This window comes from Dasypus novemcinctus, chromosome 5 (genome assembly GCF_030445035.2).
Source record: "Dasypus novemcinctus isolate mDasNov1 chromosome 5, mDasNov1.1.hap2, whole genome shotgun sequence".
In the NCBI taxonomy this organism is placed as follows: domain Eukaryota; kingdom Metazoa; phylum Chordata; class Mammalia; order Cingulata; family Dasypodidae; genus Dasypus; species Dasypus novemcinctus.
This window is the reverse complement of record NC_080677.1, coordinates 112,567,601-112,587,196: the sequence shown is the minus strand read 5'-3', so window position 1 is coordinate 112,587,196 and position 19,596 is coordinate 112,567,601. Positions and strand designations below refer to the sequence as shown.

Below are 19,596 nucleotides of genomic sequence, written 5' to 3'. Positions count from 1 at the left end.
GTCAAATGAAGAACCCTTGGTATTATACAGAAGCCTTACCAACAAAGAACACAAAGGAAAAATAAGAGAAAGAAATGATAGGACTGTGTGTGTGTGTGTTTCTAGAGGGAAAAGGGATTGATAAAACAATTTGCCAAATCGCACAGAGAAACAATGCTTAGTACCAACGGAATACAAGTTATTAAAGGGAAAGACAAGTTTTTTTTCTTCTAGGTATGCCTCTGCTATTTTTCATATCAAATTATATTATACATTTACATTTTAAAATCAGATGTAAATGGCCTGTGCCTGGACATAAACATATTTCATTAAATGCTGAATAAGCATATTTGGACTACTGCAATTCAAAAGACAAATATACACTCTGAATACATAAAAAGCATCACTCAACAAATGATGCTGGGAAATAATTTGCACTGAAAGGAATTATTTTCTACTATCTTTTCAACAATGTTAATTGATAATGATAAAGCTTAGTTAGTAATAATAAAAATAAACATGCATCTCACATACCAGCTTAAATATAGGTCAAAATCACAGCAGCACAGTCATGAGGATTTTAGGTTTATTTAGAATTATAGATTTATTACCATATTAGCTTTTTTCCTCCAACAAATCAATTTTATTGATTCAAATTAATAAAGCATAAATCCATGCAAAGTGTACAGTCAATGGTATTCGATTTAATCATATATTTGTGCATTTTCAGAGCATTCTCATTATTCCAGTAATAATACTAAAGCACAAAAACCAACCAAACAAACAAACAAAACTCATTACCTCCAATCCCTCTATGCTTCCCCTGCCATACATAACTGCTAGTCTCTTTAATACATTTGTATTTATATTTTATAAAAACAATATTATATATGCAATGTTACCCATATTTGTATATTACAAGAGGTTTTACTATGTTTTACAGTCAAATGTTACATATTTAAACTTTCCTTCTAGTAATATAAATGTCCTTAGGCTTTCCCTTTCAACTGCTGTCATACCCATATAATAGCTCTGCTATCACATACAGCATGATGTGCTCTCACCATTTCCATTCATTCCCAAAGATTTACAATCTTTTAATCAATTCTGCACAGATTAACCATCAGCTTTCCATTCTCTGCCGTCATTCTATTTTCTGTTGACCTATATTCTAATTATTAATCCCAGGAGTTTACATAATATATTTATTTTATAATAGCATCATCATACAGTATTTGCTCTTTTATGTCTGGCTTGCTTCACTCAACATGATGTCCTCCAGGTTCATCTATGTTGTCATAAGTTTCATGGCTTCATTTCTTCTTACTGCAGCATAATATTCCACTGTGCATATATACCACAATTTGTTCATCCATGTATCATCTGACGGACACCTGGGTTGTTTCCAACTTTTGGGTATCGTGAATAACGCTGCTATGAACATCAGTGTGCAGATGTCTATTCATGTCATCGCTCTCAGTTCTTCTGGATATATATCTAGCAATGGTATTGCAGGGTCACATATCAAGTCTATACTCAGCTTCCTTAGGAACTGCCAAACAGTCCTCCACAGTGACTGTACCATTCTACATTACCACCAACAGTGAATACCTCTCTCCATACCCTCTCCATATTCACAGTTTTCCAACTGTAAAAGTGGGCAATCTAACAAGTGTGAAATGATATCTCATTGTAGTTTGATTTGTATTTCCCTACTTACTAGTGATGTTGAACATTTTTCATGTGTTTCTGCACCATTTATATTTCTTCTTTAGACAGTTGTCTTTTCAAGTCTTTGGCCCATCTTTTAATCGGATAGTTTGTCTTTTTATTGTTGAGTTGTATGATCCACCCGGAACAGTCTATCCAACAAATGATGCTGGGAGAACAGGATAGTCATATCCAAAAGAAAGAAAGAAGACCTGTATCTCACACCTCATTCAAAAATTTACTCAAAATTGATCAAAGGCTAAATATAAAAGCCAGGGCCATAAAACTATTGGAACAAAACGTAGGAAAACATCTTCAAGATTTTGCAGTAGGTGGTAGGTTCTTAAACCTTACACCCAAAGTCTGGGCAACAAAAGAAAAAATAGATAAATGGGACCCCCTCAAAACTAAGCAATTTTGTACCTCAAAGGACTTTGTGTAAAGGGTGAAAATGAACCCATGACTCAATGGTAGAAAATATTTGGTAATCATGTATCCATATTAGCTTTTATAGGAAAAGAAAGACAACTTTCTTTTTTGCCTCAAGAGCCACTGTAAAATTAATTCATACTCACAGTTACTAGTGACTCGTACAGAACAAAGAACAGAAAAATGCAAAAACCAGAGCAGAGAAGCAAAAAAGAAAGAATATGGTGGGGAGGGGTGGTGGAGTTCCTTTAACAACTGCTTTACATATCGCCACTACACCAGTTTCCCTCTTACCTTGTACTGGAAAGAAGTCAATGCTGAAATGACGTGGAAGTCAGTAAGCATTAAAATGAAGTATATAAAAGTCACCCAATGATCAAGACTGGAAGAAATCTTCTACAAAGCGCTCTGAAGTTGTTCAGTATATTGGAAAGATATACAATGTGAGATTTAAAGAAAGGGGGCCTGACAATCCATCTTCTTGAATTCAACTTCTGATTAAGCATCTCTAGTAATGATACTGTCTTCCAAAGAAAGCTTTTCTATTTCAGGATCACCTTATTCATTAGAAAATTCTCATTATAAAGAGTCAGTACCTCTTTAACATTCAACCAACTAGTTCTAATTCACCCTTATGAATCAACAAAGAATAAAACCACTTTCTCACTTAAATAACATGCCTTTATATTTGAAAATAGATATCAATCTTTTGTTTTTCATTAAGATGTATAGATATTCCTATTGTTTCTCATTAGGAATGGCAGATACTTTTTAGTTAATTGGACTGGCCTGTCTTACCTCTTTTGACATTGTTATTGAAATGTGCATTGCTGTGGGTTGAAGTCATGGTAGGTTCTCCATTTTATTCAGCAACATAAAACAGCCAGTTAGCTGAAACTGATGTTTAGCTATATTTCATAGTACATATTTTGAGAAAAGAAAAGAAAAAAAAAAAAAACCAAAAGAAATGCTGAGGAAAAAACAATTTTAATCCCCAAAGGCTAGTTAATTTGAAGAATAAAAGCATGTAAAATTTATAATATAAATTAATAGTAGCTACAAAATGTGAAGTCTGAAATCTAAATATATCAACAGTCAGTGCTTTACAGGCTTCGTAAGTCAGAGAGTTTAAAAACATGACAATATTTTTCATAATTCTGAGGGCAAAGGAAAAAAATACTGTGTTTCATAAAAATGCAACAGGATAGCCACATTTCCTCCCATGCATGAATAATGTATGATCCACAATGTTATTTGCTAGACTGTCTAATCACCAGCATCTTTCAAAATGTCTATATAGCTTTAGCTCATTAAGAACAAGCATGTATCTGAAAAAAAATCTCATACCTGTGAGTCCTCAGAATAATATTCTGCCAAATACTAATGCACACATCAAACTGTCATAAGGGGGCCAAAAATATTGATAAAAGGAATATTGAAGGGTTATTGCAACTTGTGACATTTATGATTACTCTCTAAATATTCAAACTTAAATCCCTCTTTCAAAACAAATCATGCACATACACGCACGCACATACACTCAATTGGCTCTTCCTGTATCTAATATGAAAAAATAATCTAGGGACTATTAGACATGTTCTATATTAAAATGAAAAAAAAAATCAACAGAAATGGAAGAAAGGGCTAAATAAGGAAGACTCTGAAGCTAGGTTTCTTCTATTAGAAAAAGGTTTTATAGTCTTGAAAAGGACTTCCAGGAATCAAGAAAGAATGTCAAGGGAAAGCTACTTTATTAAACCCTAAGCCCTCTTTGTTGTTTAAACAAAGAGAACATTTTTACCTTGAGTACCCCATATATATGTTTCCTACCCATATGCCCCAAAATGTACCCCCCAACACACTTCCCTATTCACATTAGTTGTTTCGTTATTCTTCGAATATATTAATCCTTTCCCTTTTCACTTGCCATTCTGTCTGCCCAGGTCATTCTCCCCTAAATATTCATATTGATTCCTCCCTGACTTCATTTTCAAGTCTAACAAAATGTCCTATTCTCAGAAAGTTCACCCCATCTACCATGAGATCCCACCCTCGCCAGCACACCAGCAGTCAATATCAAATTCTTAACTCTTCTCTGTTGTTCTTCATAAAACAATCATTAGTTGATACTGTAATTTACATATATTAGTATACTTTTTATTTTCTGACTTTTCTGCTTGAATGAAGTCCATGAGGGCACACTTATTAATCATTAGTTAAAGACTACCTGGCACAAAGTAAGTGCTCAATAAATGTTACATGCATGAGAAAATGAATTTTTCTTTTGTTTAATTATAACTGTGAATTTTATATGCCCTTGATTTGGCAGTATTGTCATCATGTATCTAAGTACTATAATTAATGAAACAAAAAATGTAAAATAAAAATGTTAATCATGATTGTCACTTACTTTGGAATATCATCATTTTTAGAAACAAAATTACTTCATTAATGGCATAATCATATTGGGAGCCTTCATTACTCCAGGTTTGGTTTCAGCTACATCCTCACCTCATAACTTCATGCAACTTGCAATTAATAATTGTAGGCATTTCAATGCTATTCACAACCAACCCATGAGTAACTTTGAAATGGCTTCCTACACTGCTGTAACATGAAGATTCTACATTTCACAGGAATGACTTTGAGAAGTTAGTCTCCTCTATAATGATAAGATGATAATTCCGTTTTTGTTATTCTTCACCTTAAAAAAGGCTCAGAACCAAACAGAAGAGATTCTGCCCATCACCATAAAGCCAAAGCTTCCATCTCCCTAAGTGACCCTGATGCCAGCATAATCCTTTCCAACCAATAAATATTTCATTTTCTACTTTATCTCCAGAAAGCCTTTAATTGGTACCTGATCTTAATGAAATGTGGCTGACAATAAACAGTAAAAAAGGCTTAGAGTCCAGATATTCAATATTTGAGTTATGTTCAACAGACTGGGCATCAACGCCATTTCTGTACCTTTAAACACAACCGTCATCCTCTATGTCACCAGTCCCTTGCCTCTGCAGGGTCACACTGAGACTGTAAACATCTGCTCTTCAATTTTCTCATAGGAAACATCCTCATATACACAAAGAATGCAATACCCTGAAGAACAAAATGTCTTTTAAAGGCTAGTCAAAGCCAATAAACAAAAGAAACAACAAACTGCAAAACCTATGTGTCACTTGAACTTTTAAAATTTAAAATATCAGGCTTCTGGATTCACTAAATATTATAAAAGCACTTCTCTAGCACAGAATCATAAAACTTGAAAAGTGGAAACAACATCTAAACAAACCAACCCCTTCTCATTACAAATTTAAAAAACTGAGACTCATAGCTGATTTGGCCAAGGTAAAAATTTGAATGTGGTCACTCCTACCCACCCCCCATTTTTGATGCTCTATTCTCTCTGTCATTAACAATCAAAGCTTCTTCCATTAAAACAATGGTTCCAGTGCTAAAAGAAAGATTAAATAAATAGATTAAACAAATTGTTTACCTATTTGTTCTAATTCCAAAATTTAATGTATCCTCTCTCTGCAGATGTAAGCACAATTGTTTTCCTTGGACTTTGTTTGTCTTCCTTTGTGCTGTATGGTCTAGTTCTGAAGACCTGGAATTTTTGTTTTTAGAGCAATTAAAACTCACCACCCTTCTTTGCTGATTTCACCTTTGTAACTCAGAGTTTACAGCTGTGAGATGGTGGATACATAGAATCAAATATGTGATTTTGTTTGCATTATTGCCATGCCCCACCAATTCACCTTAGCGACCCAGAAAGCAGAAAGCATTAGTGTTTCCTGAATAATTTAGTTGGATGGTTTAAGCATTTATATTTTTAAAAGAATGATTTTTTTTCTATCTCATTCATTTATTGTTCTATGAAGGCACTGTACTGAAAAATCTAAGGTATAATTTAGATTTACTTTCAGAGAGTAAAGAATAATGAGAAATGAATGGAAAAAAACAAAATGAAACATAAATTGTCCCTCCCTCCCAGAATAACTCCCTAAATAGCAGTCGCAAAGTAATTTAAAATTTCCTGAAATCACTATATTATATACTAATTGTAATAAAAAGTTGTCGCTGTGTCAGATTGTGTGGTACCTCAATAAAATGTACTTCATTGGTAAAGGTTTATCTATATTTACATCAAGGTTAATAATTACCATCACGTGATTATTCAAAAATAACAACTTCAGAAATGAAGAAATCTAAATTCATGATGCCAGACCTGCACAAAGTGGGGAAATATGTAAAATAAAATGTTAATCACAACTGTCACTTATTTTGTAATATCATCATTTTTAGAAACATAAATTACTATGTTAATGGCATAATCATAGTTCAACATTAGCATACCTTCCTCCTGTTCCCCAAATTCAAAGCCCATCTATTTGTCAGAATAAACCATCCATTTCTCTTTAGTTTCCAGAGAAAGCTGAAAAATGGCAAAAATGTCAGGGAAGAAAAAAGGTATTGGTCATATCACTTTCAAGGTCTAGATTTTGGGGAAAGTATTTCAGAATCTACTTAGGGATGGCTAGAAACATATTTGATTGAATATGTTTTGTTCATTTAGACCGAAAGGCAGAAAAAAATTGATTAGATGACAGTATTAGGGTTCTCTAGGGAAAGAAAACCAATAGGAGATATCTATAAATATTGTGAGATTTATAAAATTGTCTTACACAATTGTGGGGATGGATGAGCCCAAATTCTGTAGGGCAGGCTGCAAGCCAGGAACTCGAATGAAGGTCCTCAATGAGTCCCCCAAGAGAAACTGGCTGTCTGAGTAAAGAAAATAATTTTCTCCCTGACTGCTGAAATCACTTCTCCTTTAAGGCCTTCAACAGATTGGATGAGACTCCTCTCACTGCTGAAGGTAATCTCCTCAGTAGAGATGGAACCAGCCACAGAAACAATCAACTCAAGAATGACTGAAGTCCATGAAACGTCCTCACATAACGATTAGGCCAGTGTGTGCTTGACCAAACAACTGGGCACTATTAATTACCTAGCAATGTTGACACATGAGCCTAACCATGACAATGACCTCATTAAAAGCGTTCATTAAGGGTTGAATTGCACACAATTTCTAGGAAGGCTAAGAATAAAGCTAACTTTCTAGAAATTCATTCTCCTAGAGACAAGTTTGACCAAAAAGATCAAATAGTAAGAAAAACATTAAATAAACAAGTCATGGGGCCAGTAGAGCTAATGAGCAGTGAACTAATTAGAAGTCAGGCAACTGTACATTTGGCTCCATCAGCACACTGTGAGACTTCTGAGCGATGGCTGTACAGCAGTTATGAAAAGAGTCCAGAAATGAGTTTGCAAGGTTACCAAATTTGAGGATCATGCACAATAATTTTATGGGAGGACAGTATAAATGACTTCTGGAAATATATAAAACAGTATAAAGAGACTCTGCTGTGTAGTATTCTTAAAAGGATGGTTCAAAGTTTTCAATACAGAAAATCCTCTAGGCTACAAAGAATGCAAGGGCAGCCGAATGAAAAGAACTTTTTAAATAAATGAAGTGAAAAGCTGTATGCATAGTTTCAGGAAACAGAACACCAATGATACTAGACATAGAGGAAAAGCAGCCAAGGAAAATTCAAGGCCCTACAAACATGAAAAACTTTCTCCCTTCCAAAGATAAAATCTGAGTTCACGAAGAGATAGTGTAAGAAAACAATAGCATAACTTTTAACTATGTATTGACTTGTGACAAAAGCAGTTTCTTAAGAATTCCTTCTGAACTTACTTTTTAATATGATATAAAATATTAATGAAGAATAATCAATTAGAAATCAATTAGAAAAAGAACTTGGCAAACTGCAATGGGAAAATAACATGAGTCATTTGATAAAAACAGATTTCCTTTTTTAAAGGCTCAGCTCCCCCAGAACCTGAGACCTAAGGTCAACCAATATTAGCCCCTCAGCTCCAGACTAGCCTGTGTGTCCAATCTGTCTGTTTTGACATTAACCAATTAAGAATAAATATCCTGATGTAAGCCAATAGAGTCATTTATACTGCTAGCTTTCTTGTTGGTTGGGAAAGCCTGTCTATATAACCTTGTCCTTTCTACTTCTCAGTGAAGTCCCCCTCTATTTCCTGGATGGGATGCTGCCCAATTCATGAACAGCTCAATAAAATGGTGAGATCTTAAATTCCATGTTGTTAAAAGCTTTTCTTTTTTTCACCTCAATTCAACCAAAAATTTTTCTCAGAGCTGTGGGTGACAAAGTTAAATAGGACAAGGCCCCTATTCTCTAGAAGTGTGCTAAATAATAAATGATACAAGGAATTACTGAGTAATAGGATATGTGAATGCTCAGTAAAGTCAGACTGGGTTCAAGAGTGGCTGTCCTGATTTACATACCCCCAGAATGTACAAGAGATCACACTGACCTACAGCCACTCTGATATTTGGTGTTTTGGGGCTTCTTTATTTTTGTCACCCACACAACTAGCAAGAGAGGGCCTTGTGGGCAAGCATTTAGACTAATTTTGGTTTCCCCAGACCTAACATAGAATAATAGTTCAATAGATATTGGTGCCTAAAACTGAAGAGAAGGAATCTAGACTTTAACCTATATACTTTGTTGTGGTTTTCATTCTAAATTTTAAATCCAGTGTTTTTATTCTATCTTTCCATTCTTCTACACTGCCTCTCCCACTGAGCTACTGTGTCTTTGAATGATAGAATGCTAAGTCTCATTTACTTTGAACTAACCTAAAATAAAAGCAATAAGGATTCCAAAAGATGTGAAACATCCACAATATTTTATTAAAATAAATCCTTAGAAATAAGAGAGACTAGTTATAAAAGACAGTATAACTTGAAAGAAAACACACACATATATGTGTTCAATAAATGTGCTGAAAATGAGTACATGAATGACTACAGGAGAAATGAAGAAAATTTTAAGTAACAGTAAAAAATGAAATGTACTAGTAGAATAATGCATGCTGATTCTTCTAATTTAAAAAAACTAAACATTTAATTTTAGAAGGAATAATAAACATTCAGGAAATGTTAAAGTGTAGAAACTAAAATATTTAAAAAATGAAAAATACTAAAAAGCCTTAGTCATCTGAAGTTCTAAAAGCCCACTACAAGTTTTTATTTGAAACTCTATAATGGATTAAAGAAGCAAGGTTGCAATTTTAGCCAAAAGCTAATTTAAAAGCTGTAATGGTCATCTGCTTATCAAGGAATTAACTTTCCTTTTAGACCACATACTATTCTTGTAAATTCTGTTAAGAGTTATACAGGTAATAAATGAATGAAAAATAGCTATTTATAGCATATAACAAAACTTTCTCCAGTTCAAAATTAATAATAAATTTAAATTCCCAATAAAAACAAAGACCAAATGAAAGTAAACCTTGTGGTAGTACTATCAAGCCTTAAAACAACTAACAAAAGAACATAAATATATTACTAAACAACAACTGTCAAGAATTGTAATATCATAAATTATACCAGTAGTCTATAAGGAATGCATTTCATTAAATGTGAAGTAAGTATTGATACCAGGGAAATATTCATGTCTATATATATATATATATATATATATTTTAATCCTCCAATCTTAAAAAAAATAAGGTTTTTTATTAAAATGTGAAAAATACTCTGGAAAGTGCTTATCAACACTGCTAAAAAGCTTCCAAAGGGTTTCTTCTATACACGGCAACAAATGTATGCATAAGGATTCCATTTATCCAAACCACAGCATAACTTAGCAGTAAATTATAGCATTAAATATAGGTTAAAAGGTGCCTATAAAAAGTAAGCTGTTTGCCTGTTTTCCTAACATTTAGCAACACTAAATAGAAATCAGTGTAATCGGAGAAGAGTCAGTACTAAATAATTACCAAATTCAGTTGAGATATATATAAGTATTGTTATTTAATCTAGAAATTCTATATGTTGTAATTTACTTACTTATATATATATCAACTAAACCTAAGAGAAATTCTTATTTCCATAATTTTTATTTCCATAATTCCTAAATTAAGTGATATTAGTTACTATAAATGTTTGCTAAAACATTATTTTTTAAGGTTTTAAAAGTTTCTCTAAAAATCTTTATTTTTTATCATGTGAAAGTCATATATATATATAGGTATATATATATAGCATGTATGTATGTATATGTATTTGTATTTTTGTATATGTATTTGTATTTTTGCATTTAAAATCAATTAGGGGAAATAATCCAGTACAATTCAAATAACTAATTACCTAAATAAGAACTTATTTAAAATTTATTTCTCTCCCCTTCCACCCCCCAGTTGTCTGCTCTCTGTGTCCATTTGCAGCATGTTCTTCTGTGACCACTTCTAGCCTTATCAGCGGCACCGGGAATCTGTGTTTCTTCTTGTTACGTCATCTTGTGTCAGCTCTCCGTGTGTGTGGCACCATTCTTGGGCAGGCTGCACTTTCTTTTTGTGCTGGGCGGCTCTCCTTACAGGGGGGCACTCTTTGCACGTGGGGCTCCCCTAGATGGGGGACACCCCTGCGTGGCACCGCACTCCTTGCACGTATCAGCGCTGCATGTGGGCCAGCTCCACACGGGTCAAGGAGGCCCAGGGTTTGAACCGCGAACCTCCCATGTGGTAGGCGGACGCCCTATCCATTGGGCCAAGTCTGCTTCCCTAAATAAGAACTTTTTAAACTTAACAGAGTTCTAATTTTATCAAGTTAGGATGTTTGGTTAATAAGAAAGTATGACAATTCCACTAACAAACTGCTATGTTTTAGAAAAGTACAATATAGTACTATCTCCAGCTTATTCTGTAATATTTGTTTAACTGTTATTCCAAATGCTTTGATATTATAGAGGTCAGCTGACAAAGTTAACCTGATATTCTGATATACATAACTTTTTTTTTTAGAAGGTACGGGGGATTGAACCTGGGACCTTGTACATGGGAGGCAGGTGCTCAACCACCGAGCTACATCTGTACCCCTATACCTAACTTTTAATCTATCTTTTATATGAAAGTTTCTGGCCCTTTATATGAAAATACAGCAAAAATATATACTGGTTCATCAGAGAGAAAACATACAATTAATATTATATTAACTATCTGTGCCCCAAAATGTACTTCTTAAAAGGTATTTAAGGCTCAGGACATTTTAAAATGGAATCATATCAGAGGCTTACTTTTCAACAATCAGCATCACAATAAACTGAGCATTGCAACAGATTTTATTCTAGTTACCAATCAGTCTGTAACTTATTTTCAATACATTATACCATATATTTGATTAATGCAATATCTTTTGGTTTTTTAATATATTTGTTCAGAGATCTGCCAATTCTGAAAGGATATCTGAGTTACTAGTACAAATTAGTGAGCTAGATAAGGGGTCAGCAATTTCTTTTGTAAAGACCCAGAAAGTAAATATTTTAGGCCACATGCAGGACATATGGGTTCTAGTACAACTATTCCACCCTGCCATTGTAGTGGGAAAGCAACTGTGTACAATATGTACACAAGTGAACATAAGTGTGTTTCAATAAAACTTTATTTACAAAAACAGGCAGGGTTGGATTTTTCCCATGGGCCATAGTTTGATAACTCCTCAGATAGATAAGGATGAAGGAAAGGGAGAGAAGGGGGAAAGGGAAGAGAGTGGAGGGAGGTAGGGAGGAAGGAAATCAAATAAAGGTAATTATGGACTTTTATCCTTGAGACCAAGTAGCTACTTAGTGGGACTGATGCTTAAATATTCTACTGACTATTTAACTTTTGACTGTAAGGCCATAAAAATGGATCAAGTATTCTTATGACTGTGTCAATGCTGACTGACATCCTCAGTACATCAGCATAAATAATGAAAATATTGATCTTCAGTAAGCACATTATAGGATTTGACTTACCTTAGTAATGGATGGAATATGACAGTAATGTTTCTGGCACCAGGTTTGCAGACAAATTTTGTTCCTCCACCTTCAATTAAGTTGTCATCAGGACCCCCTTTAAGAATACAGAAAAAAGGAGAGATTCAGATCATTGGAATTTTTACAAAGAAATAATCCAAGCCTATCTAAATGAGTGCAACATTGTCAATAGTAAGAACATCTTTGAAAACAAATGCCTTCAATATTTACAAAATTATTTTCAATTATATGTGTCTTCCTCATTTTAATAAACATTAGATTAGTATCCTCACTCTAGATTGACAATATGGAAGCACAGTAAGAACAAATGGCATACATAAAGCAACAAGCTCAAGGGTAAGCTCATTTAAGATTAAATTTCTGACCTCTGGTCATCAGTGTATATCTTGAACAGTAAAGCCCATGAAACTTTTAGGGAAAGGAAGAAATGCCATTCAAAGTTGTCCAGGGATATAAAGGTTGCAGAGACCCATAATTCACAAACTTTAAGACTCCACTGATTGTAAGATATGCTATTATTTTATGTACCACTCATAAAAAATTTCCTAGTTAAATTATATCTAATGTTTTCTTATTATTTAGAATCTTTATTATTTTTTTACTTAAAATTTCCTTTGGCTGTTAAAAAGATAGATTTTTACCATAAATCTTTCATGCAGAGTAAGGAAATATAAGAAAAATAAATTGGTAAGGTATTCATAAAACTCTTCTGAATGACTCTGAGTTGTAAATATCCTTGTTTCTAAAACAGTGCCATCCTGTGTCACCAAGAACATGGATTTGTTAAAGGAATGCTCCATATTGCAACAGGATTTTATTACAAACTCCTGAGACCTATTCTGCAAGGGTTAATGTTAATACTTTCTGATGGTCCTTAAGTGCTTTATTAACTGACACACTGAAGGGCCATGGCAGGAGGAATACCAACCAAGCTCACATACACTCAGGCAATAACAACTCATCGTAACTGTCTTACAGTTGACAGCCATTAAGGTGCCATTGATTTAACAAACACTATAATTTCAGAGTTGCAATCTGTCCCCCTCCCCTGATGGCACCCCATCTATTTGCTCATTGTTTGTGCTTGTTGTCTGCTTGTTGGTTTTTGCTTATTGTTTTTTTGCTCATTGTCTGCTCATTGTCTGTTTGTCTGCTGTAGGAGACACCAGGAACCGAACCTGGGCTCTCCCATATGGGAGGGGTGTGCTCAACTGTTTGAGCCATATCTGCTCCCTCAATTTGTTTTTTGAATGGTAGTAAAAGACTTTCTTTATAAATACATAGAAATTTACAGAGTGTTTTCACATGTCATCTCAAGATATCCCAAGAGCATATACATTACAAGTAGAATATATATGTAATATACATGAGCAAGGGAGGTCCCTGGAGAGTAATAATGTTGGGAGAAATGGTTTCCACCCAACTCCTCATATTTCTAGAATGAAGACCGATTAATGTAATCACTGGTCTCTCCACTTTTTAGTCACTCCAAGAGAAGTGAAGTAACTTCATTGATTGGTTAAATTGAAAAGAATAAATTGGGCATGCTTGGCTCAGCCACCATTTACATAGAGATTATTATTGCTTTCAAATATTCTGGCTTCTAATCTCTTCTATAATTTTAGCAATAAAGTTCCTGCTCTTGTCAGAGAAGCCTCATGTGGTCCAGAACTTTCTGTAAATCAGGGAATAAATTTTCCAATTTTGACTTTCAGTTAGCAAGTTCACTTGGTTCTAAATTTAGGTTATATCTTCCAATTTAGTTTATATCAGTACAATAGTAATACCTCACCGTCCATCTACCTTACTTAAATTATTTCTCAATAGTTTCAGGATTCAGGATGGAAGATGGAGGCTATTTAGTGAGTTTCCTCAGAATATTAACAATCTATACTTGTAATATGTCCTTTCTTCTAAAATAAACACCTTCTTTTTGATTACTGTTCTTTGCATGATACCAAATACAACTAAATCTCACCTGGATTTATTATCCATCTGAATGGTCTCTGAGGAATCTTGTAAATTGACTGATAAAAACACGTGAAGCTTCAGAAATCCATACCTGGGATTATCAAGACTTCCCAGAGGCATCAAAGTCTAGACAAATACCATTTTGATCAGTTGTTTCCACCAACTGCTCAGAGCATGGATTTTCTTAGAATAGCAGAAAATATAAGGGCATGTACAGTTGATTCAAATTGTGAACTACTTTTTCTCACTTGAAAAATCCATCTTGTATTCCTATATTTGCATCAGCGATATTGAAGTTCTATTAAGCCAGTGAATTTGTTAGATAAAAAGAAAGCAAAAGGAGAGCTTCAAGACTAACACAAACACTACTTCTTTAATAAAAATCTTCCTCAATGGTCACAAGTATAGTTAAAAACAGTTAAATATATATATATATATATATATATATATATATATATATATATATATATATATATATGTTTTTACCAACACTTCTCCTTTTAAGGTCATGAAATCTAGTCAGAATTGACTCTCTAAGGAAACATGTATATATGTGTAGAAGAAACCAAATTATATTCTGCACATCAGGAACAACCTAACACTTTTTGAGATGAATACATCTACATGAAAACTAATGCATTAACCTACTCAATACAAGATTTAAAGGCTTTGAGCTGGACTAGATATTCAGTGGATTTTAAACACTGAATGCATTGTATTTATGCCCATCTCTACTCTTCTGTTCATACCAGGCTCCCATCTGGAGGGCCCTCGACTCTCCTGCCATTTCTTTGGGCCCAAGGTCTAGCCCTAACTTGTCCAAGGCATCTTTCTTTCCAAATGCCCACAATTTCATTAACAGTGACAATACATAAAATTAACCCACATGAACCTTAACACAGATTACTTCTACTCTTAAATGTTTCTAATGCTTACATAGCTTTTTCCCACCTGGAAAGTGGTTGTAAAAGCATAACTTCACTGAATGAAGGAAGGAGCAAGCAGAATGTCATTAGAATTTTTAAGAAAAAACATGTGAAAGTCCTTTGTAAACTCTCAAGAAGTTAACAAATGTAATTCTCTCTGCATCCCCAAAGCCATGCAAGTAGTAGGGGTGCTTAATATATCCTTGTTGATGACAGTAATATAAGGAATAAAAAGAACAAAAGAAAAGCTACTATACCAAAAATAAAGCACGGGAGCCATTAGAATTGTCAGTGAGATAAAGATTTCGTCATGATAATAAAAGCATGATGACAGTGCATGGGGCTAAAAACACAAGAAGGGTTTTTATTCTAAACCCCTACTAGCTACGGAAAGACAATTACTGATTCATAAAATGGGGTTGAATTGAATAATTAAAAAAAAAAAAAATTCCCCTCCATACCACAACTCCAAACAAAATTCCACCTAGAGAAATCTTACATATTCCATCTGCACTGGATTTGACGTGACTCCCTTTTTAGAGACTAGAGTCCAAATCTAGCTTACTAAATAACTAATAATCAGCATCAACCTGGTGAAAATATTCTTGAAAATAAAGCTGTCAGAATCAAAAGTAAAATCATGGCCAAAGACCATGAGAGTCTACCCTCCAAGATCTGTTCTGGCATACCTCTCCTCATGTACATTCCCTTAATCAAGTAACCTGGGAGCTGCTGTCATGACTGTTCTTAAGGAACTTATCAATTCCAGGAAGAGGAGAGCATGGGTCCACCCATCTCCCTTGTCTTCATTCATTCTGTTTACAGTATAATCTCAGCTGTCTGAAGCCAGGTGATAGGCACCCAGAGAAAATGCTGAATGACCATGGATGGTTGGAATCAAAGGGAAACTGACAATGGTATTACAAGGAGAATATATATATGTGCAAAAAGGAGGAGGAGAGCTGCCCCCAGTCACATTTCCTGGTTTTCACATTAAGCACAATGGTTTGACAGGCTCTCTCAGATGACCAACAACAGACAACTAGGCCTCCTGACAACTGCAGAGATGAGAGCAGCTTAGTGCTCTCAGGCTATTCTCGTCTTTATAATTCATTTACATTTAAGTAATGAGCTCATAAATTTATTTATTTCTTCCTAGATTCTTCCCAACTAGAATTTGACACAGTTTATAATAAATATAGCAATCTTAATAAAACATAAATAGAAAACCAAAGCCTGAAAAAGATAAAAGAAACAAATCATCTTACCGAGAGGACCTTGGTGGGAAGATCAGAAGGACCTTGTGCCAGACCTCAGAGCTACCACTTATCATGAGACTTGAGTAAATTATTTACATACCCTGAGCCTCAGCAATCACATTTACAAAATAAGGATAACAGTAAACTTATTGGTGATGTTTAAATAAGATAATGTATATGAGGACAAATAGTAAAGTGTTCAACACCTAGTATATCTCAAATAAATGGTTCACATACGAACAGACACACACAATAACACTAGAACTAGAGCATAAACTAGAAAATAAATGATATTCAGAAAATGTAATTCTTGTTACTTTAAGAAATACAGTATTAGTTGATATCAATGATGAGGCCAATTTATGCCAAATGAATAAAATACGTTTGTCTCTGGAGGGGGCAGTATAGTGAAAGGTTTAGAAAATTGCTGGGAATACTCACAGCATGATAGAATAAAATAAGACTTTCTCAACTTTCAAAATTTTCAATTAATAATGTAGATGTTCAAAATATGAATGCTTTGTACCAAGTGCTTAAATGAAAGTAGTATGGAATCTGATGGTTACTTCTATTGAACCATAGAAAGCAGCATGCCGTCTGACATGTTTTCCCTCCTGAGATGGCTCCCTCGTCTGTTTTGCTCATTGTTTACGCTTGATGTTTGCTCATTGTTTTTGCCTGTTGTCTGCTCTGTTTTTTTCCTTCACCTTCTTAGGAGGCACTGGGAAACAAATGCAGGAACTTCCATGTTGGAGGCAGGAGCTCAGCTGCTTGAGCCACAAATGCCTCCTGCTCGTTTGTTTTTGCTCAGTGTCTGCTCATTGTTTGTTTGTTTGTCTTCTTTAGGAGGCACCAGGAAAAAACCCAGGGCCTCCCATGTGGAAGGCAGGTGTTCAACTGCTTGTGCCATATCCACTCACCCTGACATTTTTAATGTATCCTGGATTTATCATTGCCCTTTCCACACAGAAAAAAACTACGGTGACAGTGAATTCTTTTACAGCAAATATTTTGCTTCGTAAATATTTTCTAAGGTTTATAAAATCATATGGTACAACAAATATGGCAGAAGTATGGAATTCCTGATTCTATCAATAAATAGAATTAACAATTGTCATTTTGCCAAAAGTGTTCTGAATTCTTAAGCAAATATCTATTCTTAAAACCACCACCACCAAACTTAGGACAAGAACATATAATTTTAGGGCTTGGTGCTAGATGAATAGGAAACAGAGGTAAAATGCTTATCTTTACCCTCAAAGAGCTTACAGTAAAGTCAAACAAACTAGGATTTGTGATTGTATTGTATTGCCCAAGGGTAAATTGCTGTTGGACTGGGGAAAAGTTTTTAAATCTGGGCAACAAGACCCTTCTAGAAAAAAATGATCTTCTGGACTTGACCCTTACCTAGGGTATAATTCTTGGCAACAATATTTTTTGTTCAATGATATATCCCTTGCATTTAGAATGATTTCTGGAATGTAAGTGCTCAGTAAATATTGTTTGAATGAATAAATAAACAAACAAGAAGACTGATAAAGAATGCTTCTTGGCATCTACTTGTAGACAAAGTAAATTCTTAGAACAAACCACTTAGCAACAAACAGCAGTGTTGCTATTGCATCAAGTATGCTCAGGGGTGAATCTATGTCTCAATAAAGTTCTTAAAAAGTATACTGACTACAGCATTATTTGTAGAAGACAATCTCTCAAATAGAAATAAAGAAAAGTTATTCCTACCATAACAGAAGAAATATGTCTGACCGTATTTCGTTCCTAAATAATATTTTATTCCTGGCAGCTCTAATATTATACTGTAGGTAATCAAGACAGGAGTCAAGTATTATTCAGGGTTTAGGAAGAAGATAAAAGAGGGGAAAAGGGAATTCACTTTCATTGATTGAACATCTACTAGGAAACTGATAGTATGCTGGGAGCTTTATATACAATATCTCATTTACTTCTAATAATATTCCTGTAATATTATCATCTAACATAGAGATGAAGAAATTGGGGATTTAGGGGGAAGGTTGTTGCTTAGGGTGACACATCTGATAGGGTCAGTATATTCAAACTTCCCCTCTGCCTTCTCCAAGAACTTATTTTTCCACTGTATATGCTACAATGTGCTCATTATAATTTTATCTTCTCAAACTCACAGGGTGGATAAAACGATAGAGATGATGGTTATTCTTACAGAACACTAAACCCTGATTTCATGGTGGTTTGATATATAAAATGCATTTTTCCTTGGAAGCAACACAAAACACAAAGCAGTTAAGTTAGCCAAGCTATCAAAAGCCTCTTTGATAAAATCTAAGCACAGCTTAAGAGTAACAACATTCTATATAGTACCTAACCACCATGTTGATGGTATTTCTGGGGGAAACACATCTGGTGCTCTAACTGAAGTCAGATATAATACTTTCCTCTCTAATACAGTCATGGCAGCAAGAACTAGAACTCTACCTTTTCCCATCCCTCCTGACAATACAGTAGTGGGTAGGCTTGAAGCAGGCTAGCAAGATAGGGAATTACTAGATGGATCTGGAACCTGGAAAGAAGTCCACATGGACATCAGCAACCCCAAGATGGCTGCTCGAAGACCCTCCCCAAGATTCTGCCACTCAGAAGAAGCATTATTCCAGAAGCCAGGAGAAGCCCGGGTATTCCCCAAGACTTTATCAGTGGGCCCTCCCGGGAGATTGAGGGGGGAAATAAGCAATCAAAACAGTAAATAGCTGGAACTCCTCCCCTGCCATTAGCAAAGGGGTGGGATAATTAACATTTCAAAAGCCAGGTGCAAGGCCTATAGGAGCTCTCTTGCTCTCTCTTGCACTCTCTTGCCTTTGGACCCGGGACTCCAGCTATCTTCTTCCCAGCTTGGATCATCACGTGTAAGTAAAACCTAGCCATTTATAACCTATAATGGGAAATTGTAGTCTGTAAACCAGCCCTCTTTATCACTTTTCAGCCCCTTCCTCTCTATCTGGGACCCCTAATCTGTTATTTTCTCCCATTTCTCTTCCTTCCCTACCTTAATAAATTACTGGCCTAACTCACCCGATATGCTTTTGAAATTAATTTCTCCAGCACAGTCAAAGAACCTAAACGAAACCCGGTAACAGGATGGCTTCTCAACCCCAAAGAACTAAAGAAGTTGTGAGGGCTTCTTGGAGGTCCAGGAACACAAAGGTGAGAAGACAAGAAAGGGTTGGACCTGCAGGAGGGAACTTGAGAGTCTGTTCCAACCCCAGGAACACTAACTGATAGAAGCCCAACTTTCCTGTTTTTCTTTTCTTTTTTTTTAATTAAATTTGAATAATCCCCCCTCACTTCTTTTACTGTTATCACAGGTCATTTCCACATTTCTAAGCACCTGAAACCCATACAGTATCT

General features: G+C 34.8%; 1 protein-coding gene across 1 annotated transcript in view; it reads right to left on the bottom strand.

Moving 5' to 3' along the window:
• EXOC4 (exocyst complex component 4) overlaps positions 1–19,596 on the bottom strand; it is a 909,491-nt gene that overhangs the window by 461,281 nt on the left and 428,614 nt on the right. Inside the window, exon 10 of the mRNA XM_058297373.2 lies at positions 12,021–12,117. Coding sequence (XP_058153356.1) covers positions 12,021–12,117 — 97 coding nt within the window. The remainder of the gene's footprint in view (positions 1–12,020; positions 12,118–19,596) is intronic.